Source organism: Eublepharis macularius, chromosome 8 (genome assembly GCF_028583425.1).
Source record: "Eublepharis macularius isolate TG4126 chromosome 8, MPM_Emac_v1.0, whole genome shotgun sequence".
NCBI lineage: Eukaryota > Metazoa > Chordata > Lepidosauria > Squamata > Eublepharidae > Eublepharis > Eublepharis macularius.
Window position 1 is genome coordinate 142,368,065 of NC_072797.1, and position 26,729 is coordinate 142,394,793.

A 26,729-nucleotide genomic window follows, 5' to 3' on the forward strand; every position below is an offset into this window, starting at 1 on the left:
CCTTTGTGCCTGCTTGCCCCCCCCCCCCCAATGGCAGGCTTTTAAAGAAAATCAACAGTAGCTGTATCTCGATAGTGTGTTTACTATAGTGGTATAGCAACTACCTTTTATATTCAAGCTGGCAAAAAGCACGGGCTGGCATGAGGGGATAGGAAGAGGAAATGTTGCTGATGGAGGTGGGAGGGGTCCAAAACTCTTCACCGTCCCGTCCATCCAGTGACCAAAGTCGCTTAGAGCCTGGTGCTGTAAGAGCTGTATTTGCCTTGTCATGTGGGCAGCATGTGACCCGCCAGACCAAACAGCACTCTTGGTATTGTTGCAAGCCAAGAAAATGGCATGGGGGGCAAGAGCCCCACCTCCCCCTGCACCACGGTCCCAACTCGAACCGGGTCCTTGTGGTGCTTCCAGTCCCTGCGGCAAACACATGGCAAATGTTAACTCGTGGTTTGGTCCTGAGGGCAGGCAGAGTTACCCTAACACTGAACCATCTCAGAGCCCGACTGGGTGTTTGGGCGTCCAGGTTTCCTTGACGCATTTTGGGTTCTCCACAGTCACACAGCAGCTGCAGGAAACAGCAATTTAAAAATAAAAAGACAGCCCATTTGGGCTTGGAACGCCACTGCAGGGGAAGGGGCTTCCGTCTCCCCCAGCCATTTTCTGTGCCAAAATAGTACTGGGGGGGGGAAGGGTTTTGTTGTGTTTTTGCTGCTCCACCTGCCCAGATACTCTTCATGGCTGAATGTCTAGTTTGGCCCTGAGGACCACATATTACAATGTCCTCATGAAGGCCAGGCAGTTTTGACCAGTTATGTTCTGAGATTTCCAGGGGCGGACAAGCCCATTTTAGTTTGGAACTGCAGCCCAGCTGGGAGAGGGGTCTTAAACCCCCCCAACCTGAAGCACCCAGGGGGAGCACACCTTCTCCAGCAGCGCTCTCTCTCTCTCTCTCTCTCTCCCCTCTAAACCAGGGCTTTTTGGCACCTCTTGAAAATGGCCACATGGCCGGTGGCCCCGCCCCCTGATCTCCAGACAGAGGGGAGCTTAGACTGCCCTCTGCACCGCCGAGCAGCACGGAGGGCCATCTCAACTCCCCTCTGTCTGGAGATCAGGGGGCGGGGCCACCGGCCATGTGGCCATTTTCGCCAAGGGCGATTTAAACTTTAAAAAACTCTCCCCTTGTTCCAAAGTGATGTCATTGCACGGTCCAGGAACGTGTGCGCGCTTGCACATGTGGTACCAGGGGCACCACCTCCCACCAGGAGTTGCCCCCTGTGCTGGCAACCCACTGAGTTCCACCACCTCTTTCCCCAGAAAAAAACCCCTGCTCTAAACTGATTGCTGCTGGTAGAAAGTGCAAGCAGTGCGGGGGGGGGGAGGCACAAACCCTCCCCTCCTGGCCCCCAGAGCGCCCCTTGGCTCTCCCCCCGCCCTCCCTGGAAATCGTCGGGCGCGGGCGCGTACAGCTGGAGGGCCCGTTTGCTGCCGCCGCCGCCGCCGCCGCCGCCGCCGCGTCCAGTCCTACTTGGGCATTTTCGCACCTTACAGTTCTAGATTTATACTTAAGGTGTTTTAAAAACCGTGAGCACCTAAACATTGAAGTGTAGTGGCTCTGTAAACACGAACAAAACGCATACGGCGCACAGGATCATTTTGAGTAACGTGTGAATGAGACATACGTGTTGAACGGATAAGGGAAGCGCAGCTGTGCCCGCCGGGGGAGCAAACCCGCCTTTCTGGGCCGCCCGCCCGAAGCAGGAGGGGACCTTCGTTGCCACGGCGGCAGCGGCGGCGCCTCCCTCAACAAAGCCGCGCGCGCGCGCGCCCCCGCTCCGCTCCTCATGAATGAGCGCGAGGCGCCTCCGGGCCCGCCGATTTTATGAATGGAGGCGGCGACGCTCCGGCCGCCTGTTTACGTTCCTCCCTTGTGACGTCAGCGGAGAGAAGTCCGGAGGGGGGAGGCCGAGCGGGGGGCGGAGCCGGGGAGTGGCAGGCCCCGCCCCCGCCCCGGTCTTGCGCGGCCGAGCAGCCGGCGCCGCGGAAGGCCCTGCGCGCTGCGCTGAGGGCGGCCGCGCCATGGCGGAGCTGCGGGAGCTGGACTGCGGCGCGCTGCGGCGGCTGCTGCGGGAGGAGCGCGGCCCGTGCCTGCTGCTGGACTGCCGGCCCTTCCTGGCGCACAGCGCCGGCCACATCCGCGGCGCGCTCAACGTGCGCTGCAACACCATCGTGCGGCGGCGCGCCAAGGGCTCGGTCAGCCTGGAGCAGATCCTGCCGGCCGAGGGCGAGGCGCGCGCCCGCCTGCGCGCCGGCCTCTACGCCGCCGTGGTGGTCTACGACGAGCGCAGCGCGCGGCCCGAGGCCCTGCGCGAGGACAGCACCACGGCGCTGGTGGTGCGCGCGCTGCGCAGGGACGCCGCCGGCCGCGCCGACCTCTGCCTGCTGCAAGGTGCGGAGCGCGCGCGGAGGGGAGCGGAGGGGAGGGGGGAGGCCCTGCGCGCGCCCGCCTGCCCGGGTCCCGCCTCGGCCCCGGCCCCGTCCCCGCCGGGCAGTCGGAGCCGGGCCCGGGCGCTTCCCCGGCGGACCTCCCGGCTGGCCGCCGCCCGGAGCTCCGGCCTCCCCGTGCGGCTGCGAGGCCAGCGGGCCCGGCGGCAGCGGCGCTCCTGCGGGTGCCCAGCCGGGGAGGCCTCCGCCGGGCTTCCCCCGCGTGCGCCTTCGCGGCCCTCCTGGCGGCTCCGCTGGCCGCTTCCTGCCCGGCGGACCCGGCGGCTGTTGGACGGGAAGCCACCGCGGCGCCCTCTGGAGCCCCCGGGAGGGAGGGAAGGCGGGCGAGGGCCCTGCGGGGCTGCTCCGGGCCGGGCTGCCCCGTCCCCTGGGAAGGGGGGGGGGAGGAACGGCTGAGGCCGCGGAGTCGGGCGGCGGAAGGGGCGCGGCAGTCCCCGGCGGGGGGCCGCCGTGGTCCGGGCTCGAAGCCCCGCTTCAAAGGCCGGTTCGGGGGCCGCGCTCTGAGCGCCCCGGGGTGGGTGGGCGGGGGGGCCGGGGTCTCCGGAACATGGACCAGTGCGCTACCTTTTTCTATTTTGTGAGACATTCTTGAGCCGCTTTTTTAAAGGGGAGGGGGCCAAATCTGTGGGCGCGACCGCAAGAAGGGCCTGGCTGCTCAGAGGGAGGGGGGCTCTCCCGGGTCTCCTCGTGTGCCGCCTTCGCCTGAGGGGCTGAGGATCGAACCCGGGGCCGCCTGCGTGCCAAGCGGAGGCTCCGCCGCTGAGCCTCAGCTCGTTTGTAACACCTGAAAAGTCCGCAGCTCCCAACCCTCTTTACGCGGAGGGTCTGTCGTTTCTCTTTTGTTTCTTCTTTGCGCGAATGGCTTCCCTTCTCAGCCCCTGGGGGTGCTCAGAATAATTTTGAATCCGAACTAAACTATTTGCCCTTCCCGGCTACCGAGCGATGCAGGAAAACGACTGCATGTGCTGGGGCGGGGGGGCGGGGCGGGGCGGGAAGCATGCAGGTGTCCCATAAAACGCGGTTCACGGTTTCCGTTTGCGCCGCTGAAGAAGCGCGCTCAGCCGTGGGCTTGCCTCTTTGGTGCATAGCAGAGCCGGCAAGGACACTTACACAAAATCGACTTTGAACGCTTGGAACTCCCCGTGCGGCCTTGTGGCTTGCAGGGGGCGTAGCAGGGGTCACGCACTTGGCGCCCCCCCCCCCCCCGGCATCTGTTCATGTGCCTTTGCCTGAGGCCCTTTTAATGCCTTCCTGAGTTACTGGCTGGCCGCGGTGTGGGCTGGCTCTTGAGCCGTGTCCTCCCTGTTCGGTATCAGAGGGGGCCGCCTGGCAGGAGCCCTGGGCCTGCTGAGAAATGGCGCAAGGGCCAGAAGGGGATGTTGCAGCAATTCTAAACCAGCCTGAGGCAACAGTTTCAGGTTGCTTCAGGGTAAGGCCGGGTGGCCTTCTGAGCAGCAGGAACTGCATTTTAATTCTTAGCACCTGACTCCAGTGGTTTTAATTGACAGCCGGTTATATCCAAGGTCTGGAGTACTGTGGATGGGTTAAGCCCAAGTTTAAATGTAGTTTTTTTAAAAAAGTGCGTAACTTTGTTTGGATCATACGTACCTGAGTGTAAAGCTCTTTTATTTGGCAGAGAGAATTTTCCCAAGGAACGCTTTTGCTGTTCTGGATAGCAAGCGACATGGCAGTTTTAGATGGCAGATTTCATAACAGGCCCTTACCAACCTGAGAGTGAGTCTGGCGGTTTGGACAGATCCCCTGTCACTGAGAGCATGGGAGAAGTTTCCTCCTGTTTGGCTGAAGAGGCTGTGACTGTTGATCCCCCTTACCAACCCCGCCCCCCCCAGCCGTAGCGTTTAGCTTGCAAGCAGTAGCAAGTGGCACCTTTTGCATCAGGGCTGGCCAGGGCAGGGACTGGCTTTTGGTCCTTCTCTGATACTTGGTCTCCATCGGAATTGGCGGGAAGGTCTCTGATGGACCGGGCTGGTCCTTTGACGAAGCCAGAGCCTCTGGGGAGGGCCCTTCCGAGGCTTCCGGCCATTGGCAGCACAGAAGGGGGCTGGTGCAACCTCCTGGACTTAGGCCACCGTTAGCTGGGCCCCAAGGCCAACCCTGCAAGCTGGCCCAAGAGATGATGGGGTCTGCTTTGCTTGGGGTGACCAACTGTCTGGAAGTGGCCCGGCTGATGGGAAGGGGCAGTTTGGTACTGATTTCGGTGTTTTTATTCTGAGTGTAAAAACCTGCCTATTGTTGGATTATTGGTGGTCAAGTAGGAGGGGTTTTTTTGGGAGCGGGGTGTGTGTGTGGCTTGTGTTTGAAACAAACAGTGCTGGATGGAACCTGTATTTTCAGCCATGTGACCTACTTCTGATGTTGCCTTATTTTCAGCCCTTACTGCATTTGTAAGGGCTCGTTGGCATTTGTGATGCATTTCTCTAGATCTGCTTTAAAGGGCAGCCCAGCACTTAAGGGACAGCCCTTGAATATATAATAGGAAGTGGGCAATGCCTGCTGAAAACTCAGGAGAAGAAGTTAACACATTTCCAGTGATTTGGGGGGGTGGGCTTTGGCGCTCTCATGACTGACAACCAGAGTAAATTGTGCATAAGTTTTGGATAACCTAGCTCATTCAGGACAGAGAATTGAGCTGTGTTTGTTGTATGGAGCACACACCCCACTCTGCTGCTTGGGTGCCTAAATTCAAATCGTCTGCTTTAATTGGGGAATGGGTGGAGTGACAAAGTTGCACAAATGTTGACCGCTGTTTATTTTTAGTCTCCTGATGCATTTAGGTTCTTTACAGGCTGCTTCTCCACGAGTAAGGCACGTTCAAGGTGATTTGAGTACAGCATGGTATAGTGGTTAGAATGTAAGACTAGGATTTGGGAGCCCCAGGTTTGCACCCCCCACAGGGTGGTCATTGTGTAGATAAAATAGGGGAAAGGAGAATGATATTGTAAGCTGGTTTAGGGTCCATGTTGGGAAGGATAATGGGGTATAAATGTCTAATTAAAAATGTTTTCAAGATCACAAAACCCTAAGCACTCCAGTTAAAACAGATAATGCCCAGAGGCAACACAGTCATATTCACAGCTTTTTAAAAAAAAACAATGGGGAGCCCTGTTATGGTGGGACGTCCTCAGCTCTTTGGAAAAGAGTTCCACCATTTGTGGGTGGCTCCTGAGAAGGCATTCATGAGCGCCTTTGCTGTAGGCTCCCTAGAATAGTGCAGGTGCCTGTAGTGGGATCCTCTTGGGGGATGTTGGGCACACGTTGGAACGTCCTGGTGGTTCTTCAGGCACTCTGACTGGAACTGAAGCTGTTCAGGGCTCTAAGGATCAAGACCAGCACTTTTAAATGGGTCCAGAAACATAATTAACGCAAGATTGGTGAGTCCCGTGGAGCTTTCTGGGCCAGTTCGGTTTTCAGAAGACTTTCCAAAGCATCCCCCGGTGGAGCTCATCACTGTAGTCCAGACCGGTTGTTACCGACCTGCTCTTCTCTGGTTAGTGTGTGTTCCTGTGCAGTCTATTTAAAGACTTCCCGCTTGCGTTGTGAACCATTATTGCTATCCCTGGGATCCCTGGCAAGGATCGTTAGGTATGCCCTAGTAAATACTATCCAGTATGCCAGGCTGGCCTGATCTTGGAAGCTAAGCAGGGTGGGTCTTGGCTCGTTCCTGGATGGAAGACCACTAAAGAAGTCTACGGTTGTTACACAGAGGGACACAATCTCTGGCCTTTAAAACACTACTGAGTTGCCGTAACTTGGCTGTGACCTGATGACCCTTTACAAACATACAAATGTTTTAAATGGATTTATTTATAAAGAAGTCCAGGTGACCTGTAGGCATAAAGTTTGGTGCTGATTCCCAGAGATTTGGAGTATTTCTTTTTGTCCTACACAAGTTTAGCAACTGGAACTGTGTTTACTGTTGCTGACTGCTAGTAACTAGAAACGTTTTTTTCCAGCTAAGAGATACTCCGGTTCTAGAACTGAAGGCCCAACCAAACTTCGTCACAATGACCCACTGAAATCAAAGAAGCTTAGTTTAGTCGTCGTGAGTAATTTATCTCCTGTTTTCAGTAGGATTTAGTCATGACTAACTTTGACTAAATATTTAGGCAGTAATCCAGCTAAAACTGTGGGTTTAAAGGGGAGAAATGCTCTACAATGCAGCAGTGGTAGTCCCTCTTCCTTTTTAGGACTTCTGTTGAACTCCAGGGAGCAATAATATGTACAGGATCTGACATTTAGATGTGCAGCCGTTCAGTCCGGACGAACGGAGCCAGGCTCTTCTCCAAATGTTTAGTGATGGCGTCTCAGTGTGCCGCCCCCCCCGCCCCCCTCATTCTGTCTTTTCTGAAACCTGGAAGAGCTGTGGGAGCAGTTCTAAGCAGGTCACCTTTGAAGTAATGCCACATGCTATCCAGTGGGTCTTCCTTTCAGGAAAGTGTCCATAAGTTCATAGTCTGCATTGCATCCCAAAACGTGTTTTTTTTTTAAATCCTTTCTTATTTGATGAAAGCTGCTCATTTCATAATAGCATGGTGCTAATAGAACGGACACCCATCTGGTTATTTGGAGCTGGGTTGCTAATACACATGGGCAGGGGGTCTGCCTTAGAGTGTACAATATGAAAGAATGGGTGTGTGCCAAGATTCTTTAGCCTGACGTAAATGATCAAAATGCAACCTGAAGTGGCAATACTTTCAGCATTTTGCTGAAGCTGGCCAAGAGGAAGGGTTGCCAACTGTAGCTTTTGCAATTCGAGGAGATTTGAGGATGGTGCCTGCGAGGCTGGAGTTTGGGGAGGGAGCTCGGAGGACATGTGCTAGTCAGAGCATCTGCCCTCCAGTGTGGCTGTTTTTTCCAGGGGAGCCATCTCTGTAGTCTGGAGATCAGTTGAAATTCTAAGAGAACTCCAGGCCCCACTTGGAGGTTGGCAGCCCTACCAAGAAGGGTGTTGAGAAATTAGCAATGATGGGCAAGCTTTTGAGCTGCACAAAATCTTTTTTTAAGTGTAAGTGAAAAGCCTTGTTCTGGACTTTAGCAGAAAGTTGGTCTAGCGGAAGATCTGTCTTGCCTTTATTGTCATTGGCAGAGATAACAGCAGTGGTGGTGATGGTTATCATTTACATGAAACGAGCAACCAAGCCCAAGTGCTAGAAAACAGCCCGCTGCGGAGCACAGAAGCACTCCGGGGCTCCTGCGCTCGGCACCGGCTCCATTTGGGGCTGAAATTAGGCTGGTGCCAAGTGCAGGAGCGCTCCAGGGCCAGTCGCGATGCCCTGACCTGCTTGGGGCCTGCTGGGCCTCCCTGGTGTCTCCGTGGCCACAGCAGCGCTACCCTCCGCAGGCCCCAAGGAGGCTGCTGCAGCAACAAAGAAGAAGAGCAGCGTGGCCCTCCCCGCCCCGTCCTAAGCAAGCCATGTTGGTGATGACTATCCTCGCGCAGGCCAGAGGGTGCCTGCGCAAGGTTAGAAAGTGGGTTGTCACCGATAGGGCTTGCTTTTTATGTAGTAGGATATCTGGAGGGGCATGTGTTACCTTGATAATCCTTACAACAGTCCTGTAAAATAGGTCAGCCCCACATGAAATTTGGAAGATAATGGCTTGTCTATCATCACCTACTCAGTTTAGGCAAGATTTGGATCGAATGAATGAATGGATCCAGGACTCGGAGGCTCATGCTCTTAACCACTAGTCTTCACGGGCACTTCTCTTAGTTCTTTGATGATGGCAGAATATTTTGGTTTCCCTGTTGCTCGCTTGTTTCTGCTGAAAGGTTTTTAGTGTTGGCCGGATGAGACTGCTGGATAGTGTCACACGTAGAAGCCAGCGTGCCCTGACTTCAGACTCGGGGCGTCTTTTGGCACAGAGCACCATCCTGAGCAAGTCCCTTCAACAGGAGACCCCGGGAGTTCATTTCTGGTTCAGTTAAAAAAAAAAAATTAAAACTGTCACCTGATCCTTGAGTTCCGGGATAAAGGCAAAGAGAAGAACCGTTCAGTGAATTGCTTGCATTTATGGAAATTTTACCCAATATCATTAAAAGTTCTTACAGCTCATTATGTGTTTTAAAGTAACAATGAACCGACTTTTTTTGTAAGCATTAGCTCATGTGGGAAACGGAGGGACCTGGGTTGGCTTTAATGACCTCAAAAAGTATTCCAAGGGGATATTGGCTGAGGAATTGTGGTGCTTTAGTGCAAGAGCTCATTGTTTAAGGGCGCGCAGTAAGGTCTGAGGGTCCAGAAATGTTGACTTCCTGTAGCAGACGGCTGTGTTGTTCACCCCCCTTTCCCCCAAGTCCTCTAGGATATGCAGAGAGCTCGGGCATTTACTTAAAAGATTTGTATGCTGCCTTCTGTGCAAATGGGGTCCCCAAGGCAGTGAACATTAAAGCATTTAAAATAGCATAGAAATAATTCTATAAATACACACAATGCCAAGAACAGAGAGGAGGGCAAGAACAAGTATTGAGGACGTGGCCAGACGAAAGGAAGTCTTCGCCTGCTGGCAGGAGACAGCAATAGAGGGGGCAGGCAGATCACCCTGAGGAGGCAGTTCCCAAGTTTGGGCCCTTTTTCAGACGCAGATGTCGGGGGCACCTGAAGCAAGGCCTGCAAAAGTGACAGGAGTTGATGGGTAGGGTCATATGGGAGAAGGTGGCGCTTTAGGTATGCTGGCCCCAAGCTGTGTAGGGCTTTAAAGGTCAATGCCCATGTCTTGAACTGGGCCTGGAAGCAAACTGGGCACCAATGAACATGGAACAACAATGGCACGATATGGCCCCTATGACCCACTCCAGTCAGTACTCTGGCTGCAGTACTTCCAGACACTCTTCAAGGGTGGTCCCACATTGCAGTGATCTAATCTGGGTGTTACCAGGGCATGCACCACAGTGGCAGGATCTTTCCTGCCCAGGAAGCGTCACAGCCAGCTCACCAGCATCCTCTGCATATGCCCAGAGGGCTTTGGGGGGTGGGGGCTTGATGACTTGAAATGGGGAGTAGAGTGAGAAGTGCTGCTGCTGCTCCTTTGCCCCTTGCCCCTTCTCCGCAACCCAGTGTGAAGCGCAGGTCTCCCTCCACCCAGTCATCTGCGCATGACATTGTGGGTCAGGGGGCTTGGCCAGCTTCATCATGCCCAGCACCAAGTTCTCCTCCTTTCTGAGTTCTTTAGCATTTGCGAGCGATTGAGATGAGAACAGAAGAAATCTCAGTCCCTAATAGGGGAGATTGTTTTACATTTAAAAAAAAAAAAAACTTTGCTCATTCCGAAAGGGAAAATATTTCATAGTAGCTATTTTGGTGCTTCTCAAAAATTTCTGATTGGAAAAACAGATGCAAAAACTTGGGGCAGGGGAGAAGAGTCCCCCCCCCCCCCAAATGGTTCTGCATTTTCCCAGAGCCCTCGCATCTCAAGCGGAGCGTCAAGTGCAGCGGAGGAGGAGGAGTACCTGTGACCGCCATGGTTGCCTGGCAACCACATTGGTGATCCCTGCTGAGGTTGTTTGTGATGCTAGGAAAAGAGCAGTCCCTGTTGTTTGGATGTCGGCACAAGGGGCTTGGTGATCAGCTGCTTGGTGTCAGGAAAATACGAAGTCCTCAGTGGCTGGATTTCACGTGGAAGAAGAATGGAGGGCCCGAAGCGGAAATACTATATATTGCCATTTCACTGATTATCTAGGTGGAACAGGAAGGAGTTGGCTGGCTTACTTAAAACAGATGTAACCAAGCAGTTCCCACGAGGGGTTCAGTATCCTAAAGCTGCTGCTTGCAGTTTCCATAGCCACCATTTCCATAACCACCTGTATCCTTGCACGTTTCATACTGGTACAGAGCACCAGGGCACAGCCTTCTGTCAGTTAGGGGGTCTCATCATAAGCTTAGTTTGTTAGAAAAACCAATGAAATGCTTTCATTGGTGTGCTGAGTGGGGCTAGGGAAGGCCCCCCCATAAAAACTTGGCTGCGGCAGGGATCCTTCTCGGGACCCCTCTGCCGCATGCTGGGTCCAGCGGCTCAGGGGACTGCTTGTGTCTCGAGTGTTCGAGATAACAACAGTACAAGCAGAGGTCTAAGAAATTATTTGCAGAAATATCTGACGACAATGGCTTGGATCCTGCAGGAAACTGGCCCTAATGGAAAGGGGGGGGCGTATTTATTTTTTGCCATTTCTCCCCTCCTCGCTGCACATGATGTTCTGCCCCCCCCCGTCCCTCGGGAGCAGCGTTTCAAGGTGAGGAGGCCCCCCTTCTGCTGATGGAAATGCTTCCCATTGGTCGAGATTTACTGTAGGAAACAAGCCCTTAGCCAAGGCCTGCTGTGACTTACACAGCCGTTTACATTACTCAGTCTTGGCTATTTATACCCTGAACTTTGCATGGTGCAGCCGCCTCCTGTAACCCTCCTGACAGTTCTGTATGTCTCTGACAGTTAGAAAAAGGAAAGCAACCCAAACTGGTCCACTGGAATCTTTATGAACGTAACTACAAATACAGTACAAATAAGTAAAACACCAGGATATAATTTAATTCAACAAACGACAGTGCAAAAGTATGATTAAAAATAGCGACAGTATGGTTCAGCATGTAAGTACCATGCTCTTGTATATACACATAGTAAACACGCACGCACGCACAGGATTCAATGTTTCCTTTTAGGGTAGGGGGCAGCGATAAAGGTGGGAGAGAATATGCTAACTGGGTCTGGGTTAAGGGTGGAGCAGGAAGGGGTTGCCCCAAGGGTGCAGCTGGGGTCTTAAGCCATCCCCCAGCTGATGCTGGGCATGTGTGGTTTGTCCCCCGCAAGCCAGTATTAGGATGTAACGTGCTGCGATTTCTCTTTCAGGTGGCTACGAGAGGTTTCATTCAGAGTATCCCGAATTCTGTGCAAAGACCAAATCTCCCGCAACTGCATCTCCAGTGCCCTCTGTGGATGTTCTTGAGCATGGGTGCAGCTCCTGTGGTACCCCACAGCATGATCAGGTCAGCTTTCTTATGCTTAAACCTGCCCCCCTCACCACCAGGCTTAAATTGAATTAGTCTCCGAAGGAAGCTGTTTATACCCTGGCATAAGAGTGTCTTCTCTTCTAGTGAATGCCTGAAAGAATAGGAGAATTGGGGGGGGGGGGACATTTTTCCCAGTGACTTTTTCAATACTTCGCATGGAAATTTGGTAATTCTTTTTTTCGTTCGATTTATATACCACCCTTCAGGATGCCTTAACACCCACTCAGAGAGGTTTACAAAGTATGTCATTATTATCCCCACAACAAAACACCCTGTGAGGTGGGTGGGGCTGAGAGCGCTCTGGGAGAGCTGCGACTAACCCAAGGTCACCCAGCTGGCTTCAAGTGGAGGAGTGGGGAATCGAACCCAGTTCTCCAGATTAGAGTCCTGCACTCTTAACCACTACACCAAACTGGGCCAGAATTCGGTAATTCTGAGGGGAGCAAAACAAAAAAACAAACAAAAAAACCCTCCAACCCACTAAAATAGAAACTTATTTAAGAAAGAGTAAAATGCTTTTAAAGATAAGGACTCATTCAAAATGTATAGTTCAGTTATTTTATGTAAGTCAGACCACAGTTTTAGACAATAACTCCTGTGTATACTTTCAGGATTACAGTTAACTGTGTTAAATTTTGTCAGTTAGTATACTCCAATGTGAAAAGTTTGAGTTAAAGTTAACTTGATATAAAAAATATGCTGCCGTCCTGTTGTGACTGTATAGATGGTTTCTGTCCAAATACACTTTGTTTACTACAGTAATTGGTTACTGTTCACAATTTTAATTTTTCCCTACATCTCAGGTGGCAAAAATAAATAAATAAAAATTAGATATATATATGATAAGGTAGCAGACTCTAATCTGGAGAGCTGGGTTTGATTCCTCACTCCTCCACGTGAAGCCAGCTGGGTGACCTTGGGCCAGTCACAGCTCTCTCAGAGCTCTCTCAGCCCCACCCACCTCACAGGGTGTTTGTTGTTGTGGGGATAATAACAAACTTTGTAAACCGCTCTGAGTAGGCATTAAGTTATCCTGAAGGGCGGTATATAAACTGAATGTTTTTATATTATTATCATTTGGTGTAATTCTTTGCACCTCTCTCATATACGGAGTATATTTTTTCTTGTAGAAAATTAAGGCACTTACACTATTAAATGTCATAAATATGCCAAGATTGATCATTTTACATGCTAACTTAGAAATGATGCATTTGATTGTTAAAGCAGTAAATTTAGGGATTGCAAGCAAGGAAGTACTGCAATTTCCCCCCACATCTGTTTTGGGGAGCATTCTGTTTCCATAGAGTCAATTTTCACAAATTTTACTTCTGTAGACTATTTTATATCCATGCAACATTTTCTCTCTGTGAGCACAATTCTCTGTCTGGAAGAGATAAGTAACTCATGGAACCTTTTCTTGCTGTCTAGAAAAAATGTGGACCCTTATCTAGGAGAACCATGTATGTTACAGAGATCCATGTGCCCAAACAGGAGTAGCTGAATGCCTTGTGTGTTCTTCTTGACTGGAAATTAAGTGATGCTTGTGCTCCTGTATGCCGTTAACATCCAGTTATCCCCAGTCATCATAAGCCTGTGGAGTATTGCATGTAACAGAACAATGTAATTTAAATCCATATTCATGCTCTGGGGGAGAAACTGGGATCCCACATTAGGGGCTAGGAAGAGCAGTATAAAAAAATATGTTTAACATATGATGTTACTGTGACTGCCCAAAATGTAGACACTATTGAGCATTAAAAGGAAATGGTGAACATGAACAATTGCTTGTCAGTCAAAGGTGTGTGTTATTTCAAGTATATTTTGGATTTCAAAACTGTTTGCCACAGTCTCCGCATTTGGGGCTTGTACACAGCCAGTGTGGTGCATCGGTTAGAGGATTAGACCAGGATCTTGGAGGCTCTGGCCTGGAACCTGGCCGGGTGGACTTGTGGGCCAGCCCCACACTCTCAGCCTAACCTACTTCGGGGGGGGGGGGTTGGTGTGAGAATAAAGTGGAGGAACGGAGATGTGTGGCACTTCAGGTCCCCGTTGGGTAAAAAGGCAGGGCATACGTGAAGTAAGGAAATAAAATTCTGTAGAAGTGTGACAAAGTTCCAGTTTGGTACAGCCTACAGAATTCCGATACTCTTGTCCTTGTTTAGAAAGTAGCAGCAACATCTGATGAAATCTTTGAAGCTGGGAAGACCTTTGGCACCGTTGCCATTGGCCAGGGTTTAGGAGGTTCCTCAAGACTAGCAGAAAAATTCATGAAAAAATAAGGGAAGTTGGCTTAATCTGGATAATTAGTACATAATGCCAGATTTTAGATACTTTTTAGCACAGGATGTATCCAGCCCTGCAAAAGAAACCCAGATTTTAACTATCCACTTCCCAACCCTCTACAAGAAGTCGTCTCAGGAGTTACTCTAATTGGTCCAAGTAGGTTTCCCTTTATCAGAAGTTCCCTGGTTTTCTCACCAAGTCACACTGGCTTAGTTTTTTTCCTTCTTGTCTCTCTTCCTTTGCCTGGAGCAGGGTGGCCCAGTAGAAATCCTTCCTTTCCTGTATCTTGGCAGCGCGCTTCATGCTGCAAGGCGGGATATGCTGGACACTTTGGGAATCACAGCTTTGTTAAACGTTTCGTCGGACTGCCCGAACCACTTTGAAGGACATTTTCAATATAAATGCATACCGGTGGAAGACAACCACAAAACGGACATCAGCTCCTGGTTCATGGAAGCCATTGAATACATAGGTATGTCCCCAGCTTTGAAGGGATAATGCTTGGGTGCTGGGAATGGGGTAGCTGGGGAGAGAGGGAAGCAGGCTTAAAGCTCAAGCGTTTTAGAGCTCTGCTCTTAATTCTGGAGCCATGGAAGTCTCCAGTTTCTGGGAGAACATCTAAGGCAGCTTCTGACCTGCCAAGTAAAATGCTGCTCTTCCAGCCCACCTGGAGCTTCAGAAGTACAGCCACAAAGGAGTTGTTAGCAGCCATCTGGCTCTCAAAGTACAATCCAAGGACCAACCAAATGAGTGTGAGATTTTGAGCTCACCAGAACACCTCAGCAGGCTGAAATTTACCCCCCCCCAAATGTTAATAAAGAGAGAAGGCTTAGTCGGTTCTGCACTATTCCTTGCCCAGTTATGGGTTATTCATTGTGGTTTATTGTTTACCGAGTGCCAGTGTGGTATAGTGGTTAGCGTGGGAACTTGGGACACCCAGGTTCGATTCCCTGCTCTGCCATGGGTGACCTGGGGCCAGTCACACACTCTCCGCCTAACCTACCTCACAGGGTCATTGTGAGGGGAAAATGGAGGAGAGGGGAACGATTTAAGATACTTTGTTTACCCAGCGGGGAGGAAGGCAGGGTATAAATGAAGCAAAAGAAATAAAACACTGGGTGGAGCTCAGCTTTGGGGCGTTGGAAGGTATGGGGCTAGAAGGGGGTCCGCTTATGTACATAGGTAAGACTTGCGAAGTAACTTCAGAGGGGCTGGATTTGGGGCGTGACGTGTCCTGATGCTGCTGCTCGTTTCCTCCCCCCAGACTCTGTGAAGGCGTGCCACGGCCGGGTCCTGGTGCATTGCCAAGCTGGCATCTCTCGCTCGGCTACCATCTGCTTGGCCTACTTGATCATGAAAAAGCGAGTGAGGCTGGAGGAGGCCTTTGAGTTTGTCAAGCAGCGCCGTAGCATCATCTCTCCCAACTTCAGTTTCATGGGACAGCTGCTCCAGTTTGAGTCCCAGGTGCTGGCCACATCTTGTGCCGCGGAGGTTACCAGCCCCTCGGGGATGCTGCGGGAACGGGGGAAGACCACTCCCACATCCCAGTTTGTCTTCAGTTTCCCAGTTTCGGTGGCAGTGCACGCCACTCCCAGCAACCTCCCTTTCCTACATAGCCCCATCACCACCTCCCCCACTTGCTAGAGTTGGTGGCCACGGGTCGTACCCTGGCACAGAACAATTTCTCATAGCCCCGTCGGCCACAGATTAACTGCAATAAAGTACTCTACCCACCCAACAGCAGTTGGAATCCACCCAAAGACGGCGCGATTACCGTGAATGTTGTGGCCGGAACAGAACCGGGGGCGGGGGGGGGGAGTTCTAGTGTGTCCTTGTTTGGGCTGTCTTACCTCATTTTTTAAAAAAAAACTTGAAGTTGTGAAATCCTTAAAAATATAACGGGGGGAGGTTGTGGTGTGGGGGGAGGGGGCCTGTTTGGCCTGCTTTGGTTGCCGCTGTGCCCTTGGCTGTACATCCGGAGCTGCAGCGCCGTGTTCATCCGAGTCCTGTTCAGCTGGACAGACGAAGGTTTTGATGTGCTTTTGCGCCTTGTGCCCCCAGTTACGATGCATTATTTACCTGCAACTACAGCTGAATCGGGGGGGCAGAGTTTTCTGAAGTGCCTGGTTTTGATTTGGTGGTGGGTTACAGATTCCAAATAGTTACATTTTTTTTTTAAACAAGCTCAGGTTTGTTGAAAGGAAGAGATGTACTGGCTGACTTAACTGCCAATCCGCTTTCAGGATCTGTAAATGTTGCTGTTGACGAACATTCGACATAGTTTTGATCACATCAAACATGGGTCCCATTTCCAGACGTTTTTCTTGAAGATGAGGAACTAATGTCCTCCGTATTGAGGCATTCTCTCACACTTGGAGTTTAGGGGTGAGCCTGGGTAGAAAAAGGTGTTGTTATTGCTCGTGAGGAGTAAACCGCCTTCCTTCTCTCTGAGCTGAAAGCCCAGCCTGTTGCAGGTGCATCTGTATACAGACCTTCCTGAACCTGTGGTCTTCTCAAGCAAGAGGAAAAGACACAATTCGATGGATCTTAAAAGCAACACTCAAACTCCCGGGTGTGCTGCCATAACAGCACTGCCACTCTGAGTATTTTAAGCACCATCCCTGAACGACAAGCTCTACTGCCGCAGGGACTTTAAGCTGCCTAGTTTCCTGGTAAGAAAGGAAAGGTCGGGAATGAAGTATACAGAAAACTCTCGCCCAGACCATCTTGGCCTCTATGTAGGCAGCCCGTCATGCAGCAGGACTTGAAGGGCTGGATCGATGTCTCTGGTCATGCTTAGGAGAGACAAGTTCTTTCTGCAGCCGAGAGCTGTTAGGGTCAGGGTCTCCCCCCATCAGCTTGACCCCTCCAGGGCTGCTTGCCTCTGCTTCCATGAAGCCAATAGGCCAGGGAAGGCGGCTTTGAATAACATCTCTAGTTTGGCTGATGGTTTGTGCCTTCCCGCTCATTGTGAGCGCATGAGGTGCAGTTCGTTGTGGCTTCCAAGGGGAATGATTTTGTTACGGGTTGCCCCATTTAGCCTCAGTTGCTCTAAGTGCCATAGAATACAATCTATTTTAATGCTCCTGTATTTTGGGAGGAAATAATAGCTACTCTGATGTGGAAATGAGTTCTGGGAGGTCTTCAGAACAGAATTCTGTGAGTATGTAACAGGAAAGCTTTTCCGCCTATGATTTGACAGCGTAGTGGTATGTAGAGGGTGATCCGCTTAGGAGAGCCCTGCGCATGCCGCTGAACGACTTAAAGAGTATAGAGTGAGAATGTTAAAAATGGGGTCTGATGGCTTAGAAAACAAGGTCTGTTGAGTTCAGCATTCTGTTCTGAACACTGCCCCACCTCTGGAAATTCCGGCAGTAGCATTGCCGCACTCTTGTATCCTGTCCCAGAGAGAGACTGCTCTTGAAGAGACTGCTCCGTGGACTTGTCCAAGCCGTTTTTACGGGCAGCTGTCGTCATACCTTGCAGTTCTGGAGTGGATCCTTGTGAGCTTTTTGCTTGATCTTGCCCAGGTGCCCCCTTACTGCCGTTCCCGTTCTGCTTAGCTTTTCTGTGAGCTGCAGCACGGCCTTTTCAGTCGTCCAAAGGGGCACCTCACTGAGGGTCCAACACAGTGAAGGATCTAAACGAATTTTGTTGTGAGCAGTTGAGCTCCCCATTTACAACCCTGACTCTCTTGGCAATCGCTTTCAAAAACGGAATCATTCATCAAAAGTACTAGCTGTAATGTTAGGGGATATAACTCTTGTTAACTCATAAGAGTGATTTTTTTTTTTGTCCTAATCCAGTTGTTGCAAGAAAAAGCCCTCTTAAGACTGTCATTTTTCTGAAATATTTCCAGTTTGGAGAAGAAAGAACAACTTGCAGGCTTTTGCAGCCCTTGGAATCAGCTCCTGCAAAATTCTGGAACATTTGAAAAGCAGTTAGGGAAATAAGGGAAGCAGCAGTAGAGCGGTAGTTCTGGCATTTCTAAACTGAATCGACACAAATCCATAGCAAACAACGTTCGCCATCTTTCTAGGGAGAGGAATTCTGAGGGCAGAATTTCCCACCTCTGGAAACAGCATTTAAACATAATTGCATCCTGAGGCTTGGATCCAGCCCTTCCAGGGAGGCAGGAGTTGAGGAATGTGTGTGCGTGGAATCTGCAGAAGGGCTTGTAATTGGCCACGAGCCTTGGGAGGGCAGCTTTAACCTGGGAGCCCTCCTTTTCATCCTTAAGGTAAGAGACCGGCCCTTCCACTTTTGCGCTCTTCTCCTGCCCGGCCAGGATTGGTTTTTGCAAGGTCCCCCCTGCAACCCCCCCCCCCATTCTTTACTTGGATTAATAAAGGACAAATAAAACTTCCAGAAATCCTACATGAACTGAGAAGTTCTCATACTTTGTGATGTGAAGCAGGCCAGGCAATAGGGGCCAGTCCCTGGCTGCGCTGTTCTTCCCTCTGTGGCTGGGCACTGCCCTCTGAGCCACCAGCCTGGCCGCTTGCAGGGGGCACAGTGTGACCCACACGACAACCTTGAGCCTCCTCTGGTATTGTTTGCTAGGTGCCTCCAGGAGACTGGATGGCTTTAATTCTCTCACCGAGGGTGTAGGTGCCAAGAGGTTGCGGTTTTCCTTGGCTTGTGGCAGGAAAGAGTCCATTCACACACCCCAGTCTGCTGTCCCAGGTGCAGGTTTCATCCGGCCTCAGGGCAAGGCTAGGTCCAAGCCAAAGGTTTTAACTGCTGTTTCAGTGCGATGGCTTTTCAAGGGAGCTCAGGGCATGCCTAATAGAGAGGAATGCAAAACCCTTCTTGAGGAGTTGGGCTGAGGTGTTTTGCAATGTTTTTGGCCTTACTCAAAACTTCTAGTGAAGTCCTCAACAATTACAAGTTTGCCTCTTTGAAATATAAATATGTGAAAACTGGAAGTCTGTATCTGGAAGCCTGCATCTTCACATTTTAAAGAAAAGGCTTTAAAAATATTCCCATTAATTGCAGGTTTGTGCTTTTTAAACCTCACCGCAGTAAACGTCATCCCAAGAACTGCTGTAAGGAAAGCTTTAGTTGAAGCGTTGACTTAGCAATAGACTCGTGAGGTAGCCCAACTGAGGATTTACCAGAGACTGTCTCTCTTGCCCGCCCCCCCCCCCCAGCCAGCTTTTAATACCAGGAAAACTGGTCCTCAAAACTGAGGGAAGTAGTACCTTTAAAATGGCCTTTCGGTCCTGAGCACTGATGAGCCCCCAGAAAGCAAAACCAGAGCTGTTTTTCTTGGCCCTCCAAAGGAACTGACTGGTCACTGTGTGAGACAAGACACTGGCCTGGGTGGACCAAGGGTCTGACGGAGCAGGGCTCATGCGTCCTCCAACCCCCCTCCTCAATATTTGCTTGTCTGCTATGACGAGGGGGGAGGCGGGGGGCAGGATTGAACTGCAGGGCTCTAGGCTGCCTTCTTGCAGGCCGCCTCTGAGTGTCCAGGCAGGCCTGATCCTCCCCTCTGTTGCCAAAAGACGGGAGTCTCAATCCTCCTCTTGGGGGGGGGGGTGCTTTGGCTCCCTCCCTTACCTTCACGATTGACCTTTTGATACAAAGGACCCACACCGTGCAACGTCCGCAGTTCCCACCTCTTTGTACTTGTATTTTTACATAGGGTCCCCCCTCTGTCTCTAAACGTGTGTTTGATTATTGTGTGTGAGATTTTTTTAGATTATGAATATGTTTTAATTTATTGGCCAAGAAGGATCATTTGAAGAAAAAATAAATACATTTCCAGCCATTGTTGCCTTTTGTGCAAGGGTGAAATTACTTGATTGCTTTGTTGGAGAAGCAAAAAGCAATTCCAGGCTTTCCTCCACGGCTGCAGGAGATTCTTCAGAAGCCGGGAGGGAGCCCTTCGGGGCTGGGGGAGCAGCTCACGCGGGTGCCTCCACGGCAGGACACTTCCTTGCAACCGCCCCGTGTCGGGTGGGCCAGGGCCCCTTACCGCAGAGTGCTCTTCTTGGGCCAGTCACTCTTGGCTTCTGAAACGCACCTGGCATCCTTCCTTTTGCATAGTCATTGTAAAGAAAAGGCGGCCATGGCAGACCGTCTGTGTTTTGAGGCAATTTGCCACCAACTGTTAGAATTCCCGCTCCCAGCCACCTACCCTGGAAGCTTGTTTGGGTGCCGTTGGGCCAGTCACAGTCTCAGCCTAGCCTACCTCACAGGACTGTTGTGAGGATAAACTGGAGAAGAGAATGATGTCAGCCACTTCAGGCTGTCAATTGGCAAGAAAAGTGGGGCACAAGTGAATAAATTTATTGAGCTCTGTGAAATATCCAGAGAGTTCTGAGAAGCGACAGAGAAACACAACTGCCTCCTGGGGCTGATGTTCATTAATTAGCAAAATACAGTGTTACAATTGTGTATCCCCCCCACAACAGCATCTGCCCAGTGAGTTTCCAGTGCACTTACAGCACTTTATTCCCTGAACACTTGGGATGCACCGTAGCGCACGTCATATTACCCTTGTTCACAGCGGAGGATCTTATCCCATTATGCACATGGAACATGTTTGTTTTGCATAATTTATTCTGGTTCTGCCAGTCATGACATGATACAGGGAGCCATGTAAGGCCCCTCCTGAATGCTAGAAATCAACCATCCCATCGGTTTCAGCCAACTATATCTTAGCTACAGGGGCAACGAAAAAACAGCGTCAATGAAATGCTCCAATTCCACCTTCCCTTTTTTCCGTATCCACCTGTGGAACAGGAATACATACGCAACAACCACTTTGAGTTTCAAAAGCAGAATAAGCCATTGTGGAAAATTAGTGGCGATGTTATTGACAGGCATGCTAGAAAGACAAAATGCAGAGTTCCAAGTGTTTTTTAAAAAGAGTTTATTGAATCTTAACCTGTCACAAATAACTATAGGTCAGACATTAAGTCAAAGCACAGTAATATCTGTTACATTGGTTTTATGCAAAATTCCACCACGTTGGTTGAAAGAATCTAATATCCTCTTTTAGCAAAGGGGGGGCGGGGCGGGGCGGGGAGAAGAATCAGCGACATCCCAGCTTCAGGGATAATGAACAGGCACAGTGGGACTTTGTATGCGTTTCTATGGCCCAAAGGTATCAAGAACGCAAGACTAGCTACATAAGCAAGTTATATAAAGAGGTTTGTTTTTTAAAAAGGCAAAGCTAGTGCTTTAGTGCCTACAGAAATAGTTAGGCATCAAAACCATTAAGATTCACTGTATACATCGTTTATGTGCCCTGCAAACAAAACCACCGGCCCCTCCCTCCCCACTGAAAGTTTTGAAGATCCTGCAAATTAAGAGACAAGAAGAAATCCAGTGCTTGCAACTGCATTGTGACAGGCAGTCTTAAGTCCTTTACCAGTAATTATTTGAATGGTATGAAAAAAAATCCTCCCAATAACCAACCATTTACAAACACAGTCAACCAGTCACGGGAATACAGTCGTTTTCATTTAGCTGCATGATTTCTTATCTCCACCTGGGAGCTGGAGAGCACTAGGACATGAAAAGACGACACCAGGGAACTATGGCGTGTCCTCCGGTGTGGGTGATCACGGCCAGTTTTTGCCCTGATTCAATCAAGTGTGAATGAAACTGACGGTCTGATCCAGAGACCCCTAAGCACGACTGCACGAAGCTGAAGTTGGTTCCCAGTTCTGCGATTGAGGAACTGGGAGCTGGTCTGAGAATAAGGATCTAGGAACTGCGAATGAGGAACTCACTCCGAGATCCTTATTCGCAAACAAAGCCCAGTCACATTATAGAAAGGGGTCAGGGGCTGTAAAATTGATCAGATGGTGCAGAAATTCACATGTCGGTGGGAAAATGGCTTATTACCAGCACGGCACTATTAAAATCTAGATGCCAGAAATCAGACAAGGGTGACTTTCATTCTTTTATTTTTCTTTGGACTCTTAGAGGAATTTTAAAAACCCAGATTTTTTCTTACATGTACAGTTGCCTAAAACAAAACATTATTATTTGTTTCTATTACACCCCGCCTTTCTCAACAATGGGTGACCCAAAGCACCGTACATCATTCTCCTCCCCTCCATTTTGCCTTCACAACAACCCTGTGAGGTAAGATACTCTGCGAGTGTATGGTTGCCAACTCTGAGTTAGGAAATTCCTGGAGAATGTGGGGTTGGAGCCTGGTGAAGCCAGCTTAGGGGGAGAGGAGGGAAATCAGCAAGATACAATGAATGCCACAGAACCCCCCCCCCTCCAAAGCAGCTGTTTGTTCCAGGGGGGAGGATCTCTGCAGTGTGGAGATCAGAAGCCTCCAGCCGCTCCCTGGAGGTTGGAAAGCCTGCAAGAGTGCATATCTGGCCCACAGTCACCCGGGCTATTAGGGAGCCCCGTGGCACAGAGTGGTAAGCGGCAGTACTGCAGCCCAAGCTCTGCTCACAGCCTGAGTTCGATCCTGGTGGAAGCCGGGTTCAGGTAGCCGGCTCCAGGTTGACTCAGCCTCCCATCTTTCCGGGGTCCGTAAAATGAGTACCCAGTTTCCTGGGGGTAAAGTGTAGATGACTGAGGAAGGCAATGGCAAACCACCCCATAACAAAAAGTCTGCCAAGAAAATGTCATGATGCAATGTCCCCCCATGGGTCAGTAATGACTCGGTGCTTGCACGCACGGGACTACCTTTACCTTTACTACCCGGGCAAACTTCCATGGCTCAGTGAGGATTTGAACCTGCATGTCCCAGATTCTACAAGACATAGACTGGAAGCGACTGAAAGACCGGCTCTGGAGCGAGGAGCTCTTATTTGGGCGCTCTCACACAAGCCTGTTTTGGGAAGTGTAAGCAGAGTTACCTCTGGCAAGTCACGCGCTCTCAGCCCAGCCTACTTCACAGGGTTGATCTGTTCCGAAGTGGGCTTCCCCCACGAGAAATGCATGAGAGAAGATTGGACCCCCAAACCATCTCTCAATCTCCCTGCCTCACTCAGCCCTACAGAGACTGCCCCCTACAAGGAGGGGTGTGCTGGGCCCCAACACAAACGCTGCTTTCCCAACACCGGCTTCTGGGGGGCAGCCCAAACAGGAGGCCCCAGCTCCAGAACCAGGGTTTGGAGGGGCACCAGCACCCATCTGGTTGTGGGGGGCAGTCTAGTGAGCGCAGGGCTGTGTGATGTGGGGCCATGCAAGATTTTTGGGGGGTGCAGAGGGCTTGTATCTCTTACCCTGCTTTGAAGCTGTTAACTCAAGAACTGGGCTTTGTAGGAGGACCCAGGATATGTCAAAGTTTACAGCCCCTGACACCTTTCTAAAATATAACTGGTCTTTGTCTGCAAATAATCTAGGAACTGCGAACGGGGAACTGGGAACCAACTTCAGCTTCGTCACAACTGCTATGTTTAGTCATACTCATGGTGGTGTACTCACAACTCACATCCAGGCAAGTCAAAACCCTGCAATCTACAACAACAATTCAAATGGTATTTTGCAACACCTACATTTTTTTTTTAATATTTTGTGTAATTTATTCTGCTTTTACTAGCCATGAGGCATTAAAGAGATACGGCAGGGTGCGGGGGACGCTGCAGCCCCTGCCCACTGGAAATCTGGCTTCAGAGAGTTCTTGGTAACCATAAGTATTTTTAAAAAGGCAGTTTCCTGGACGGATAAAATCAGCACACCCAACACCACTGAGCCCTTTTTCAGTGCTCCTGCCAAACAGCAGAAACACAGAGCCCTGTTGTGCCTGCAACTGTGAGGAGCCAAAGTTCACACCCTCTGATTAGAGACCAGCTTTAAGGGTCATCCCTTCCTCACCCCTGGGGGGGTGAGTGGGTATATTGGCAAGCACCCCGAATGGATGCAACTCAAGATGGGGTTCAGCATCAGTGCAGAAGAAGGCTCACAGCCCAGGCTCACAGGCCAGATTTCACATGTGCAAATGGCTCCCTCACAAGCGTGTTGGGATTGCAGAAGGGATATTGCATTCATGGATATTCCACGTGCACCATCAAGGCCACGCACATTGCAGTGGCCAAACATGGCACTTCTGGGTGAGGTGGAATACAGCAGCAGACACGGTGCATGCACGAGGGAATAAATATGGCTTGGCCTTCGGGATTCAGAAGAGATCACATTCACTTTGTTTTATAGTTTATACTGCACTGGCAAACTCTGGGCTGGGCTCCGTGGATCTGTTCCGCTAACGGAGGTGCTTTCCCCTGATGCGCTGGATTCAACCCCAGGATTTACAGGTCTGAAAATGGAGGACTTGTTTTAAAAAATAAGATTCTGCAATAGTGTTTGACTAGTACATTTAAAAGTGAAGAATCCCATGTGCTATTAAAAACAAACCATTTTAAACAGCACAGCCAAGAGCTGATTCTGCTGTGACAGTCCTAAATTCAGCATCCTGGCAGACAGAGATGTCCACCGGCCAATCCAGCAAAGTTTATATCCAAACCGCAGGAACCTGTGAGTAGGCTTAAGGGCTTTTAAAAGGTTCGGTTTTTTAAAAGTGGATATCCCTAAAAATGAATTTACTCACCCAATACCTGTTAAAAAAATATTTATCAGCAATATTAACACAGCATCTTCGCAAATTCCCTCACTTGTGTTCACTTAAAAATTATTTGGTGGAATAGAGGTATTTGGATCACACACCTATGAATTTCTTTTCTAGTGAGCATTCATGGTCACAGAAAATAAAAGCACTTAATAAAATTCAGTCTTGGCTTTGGCAAATAAGGTCGCATCGCAGGAGCAGCAACACACCAAACCCACAGATGGGGAAGCCAGAGACCCCAGCGCCTTTTATTCCCCAGAGGATGCAGCTTGGGTGCCCGGAAATAAGGCCAGGCCTACTGGCACCTTTGCAGCCCTGCATCTGGCAGCCCTTTGGTTTTACCAGAAGGATACGGGGCTCTTCTCCGTGTGACCTTCTTAGGCAGGCACCTAAAAAGTGTGATTGCCTCCACCAGGCCAAGGACTATTATCAGGAAGCTGGAACTGGTGCAGGCGGTGTCCCCTAATCTGTACGCTCAGTCTTTGGCATACCCTGTTTTGCTGCTGTATACATGCAACAGTCACAACTGACCAGCGTGTTACCAGTGGTGGATTCTCAAAAAATGAGGCATTCTGAACCAATCCAATGCAAGGCTGTTTTGATACTGCATTTGGAAAGGTGGTGTGTGCTCAGCATACTTGAAACCTGTTCGATCCTGGGAAGAATTCTCCACCCCACCTGAACCTTGAACCCTTAAGACAAAAGCCGTAAGAACATTTTTCTGAACTGTATTGAGCTAAATATGGCTTTTATCTGGCTATCTCTGATCTGTCCCTAGAAAAAAGGAATTTTTGGAGGGGAGGAAGGGCCGGGTGACCAAGAATACATTATGCTTAAGTAAATACAGCATAACCCTTGTTACTTTGGCCTGTGATTCTTCCTGAAGCTTTTGCTGGTTTTTCCCCCCTTGAAAATAATTACTATGGGGCTCATTTCCACATAACTGTGTTTAGCATTCAGGTGCAGTTCTCCTTCCAGCAACATCAGCTCCTCCAAAGAAAGGTGGCAGACCTGTAACTCTGAAGAAGAACGAAGACTAGATTTGCATTTTATTCTTCTATTAAGACCCAAGTTAGGTAGGTATTTGGGATCTGTGAAGGACCTTGAAGCAGCTACAACATTCACAAATATTTTTCAGGGTCTGGCCAAGAAAGAATCAACACAACCACATCACCACAAGACAAAAGTCGCTGGCAAATGGATTGCCTCACACAGCACCTTTTACTCTGTACACAAACATCAGTTACACAATACTGGCAGTTTGAAAAAGGTCAGGGCCACAGTCTGAGATGCCGGGAGGATGAAATCTAGAAACATCCACCAGTTTCACTTGCACACTGGAAGTAAAAGATGGCCACATGGTCAGCGGGGGGGGGGGGGGCTCCATGTACAGGAGGAACGCTGAACTCCCACACCCGAGTTCCCCATCTGGCTGCTCCATGGCCAACGGCTCTGGGCGCCAACTGACAGCGACATGAAGCTGGTGAGGAATGCGGACTTTCCACATCTACTTGCAATTCTACCACAGGTGGCACATTCCTCCCCCTCCCCCCTCCCCCAAACCAAGCTGCGTTTAAAACAGAAATTCTTCTACAAATGTTCATCTAACAGTGAAGCCCCAACACACCTTCCCAACTTCAATATTTATTTATTTATTTTTAAAAAACAACCCTGGGAGCGTCTGTCTCCAAACCTCTAAATGATGAGCCAATGAACACAACCAGACCAAGTGACCACAAGCGACATTGGCGAAAAGAGAGAGCAAGAACCCTCTTGGCTAGCTTGAAACAAGCCATTAGGAACGGTTATCCTTGGCAGAAAACGTTTTGGGAAAAGTTCTTGGATTTTATTTGTGTATTTGCTGTATAAACAGACAAGATTATTTTGCCTCATTTCCAAGTAAATGCCAGTATACTTCATAAAATAAACACAAAGGCAGGCTATTTTTACGCTCAAGAAGTAATAAAAATGTTGGCAGATGAGCTGTATTTACAGTCCAACTTTGACTGTTGATTCTCAGACAAGAAGTTTTGAAGGGTTGTATTTTTACAATCAACTCTGCAATCTCTCTTCATTTACACATCTGATTTTATAAACCTCAGTGATGGCTTGATTTTTAACTCTTCCCTCACAAAAGACTACTGCATTTTCTAAAAAAAACCCAAAAAACTCCACCTCTTTTTGCATTTCTTGAAAATGCTTAGTTTTTATTATTAGACCTTTGATATTATACTAGGTGATGCTAGAGAAGAAACTTTTTTTCATACAAACAAAACGGGTGGCTTAGTGGGTAGCAGAAGAATTAACTAGCAGCTTTCTAGAACAAGATAAATACAAGCCACGGGTGTTTCTTCTGTTTTTGCACAGAAGAAAAA

At 49.8% G+C, this 26,729-nt stretch overlaps 1 protein-coding gene across 1 annotated transcript; it reads left to right on the top strand.

Moving 5' to 3' along the window:
* Positions 1-2,041: 2,041 nt before the first annotated feature.
* On the top strand, positions 2,042-19,578 carry DUSP4 (dual specificity phosphatase 4). The gene is made up of 4 exons (XM_054986750.1): positions 2,042-2,443; positions 11,359-11,495; positions 14,055-14,274; positions 15,067-19,578. Exons 1-4 carry the CDS (start codon positions 2,074-2,076, stop codon positions 15,444-15,446), a joined length of 1,107 nt encoding a protein of 368 aa, XP_054842725.1. The 5' UTR covers positions 2,042-2,073; the 3' UTR covers positions 15,447-19,578.
* The last annotated feature ends 7,151 nt before the right edge of the window (positions 19,579-26,729 follow it).

Coding starts and splice junctions, on each gene's coding strand:
- DUSP4 (XM_054986750.1), top strand. CDS start 2,074: ATGGCGGAGCTGCGGGAGCTGGACTGCGGCGCGCTGCGGCGGCTGCTG. Junction 2,444..11,358: donor CGACCTCTGCCTGCTGCAAG/GTGCGGAGCGCG, acceptor TTTCTCTTTCAG/GTGGCTACGAGAGGTTTCAT. Junction 14,275..15,066: donor GGAAGCCATTGAATACATAG/GTATGTCCCCAG, acceptor TCCTCCCCCCAG/ACTCTGTGAAGGCGTGCCAC.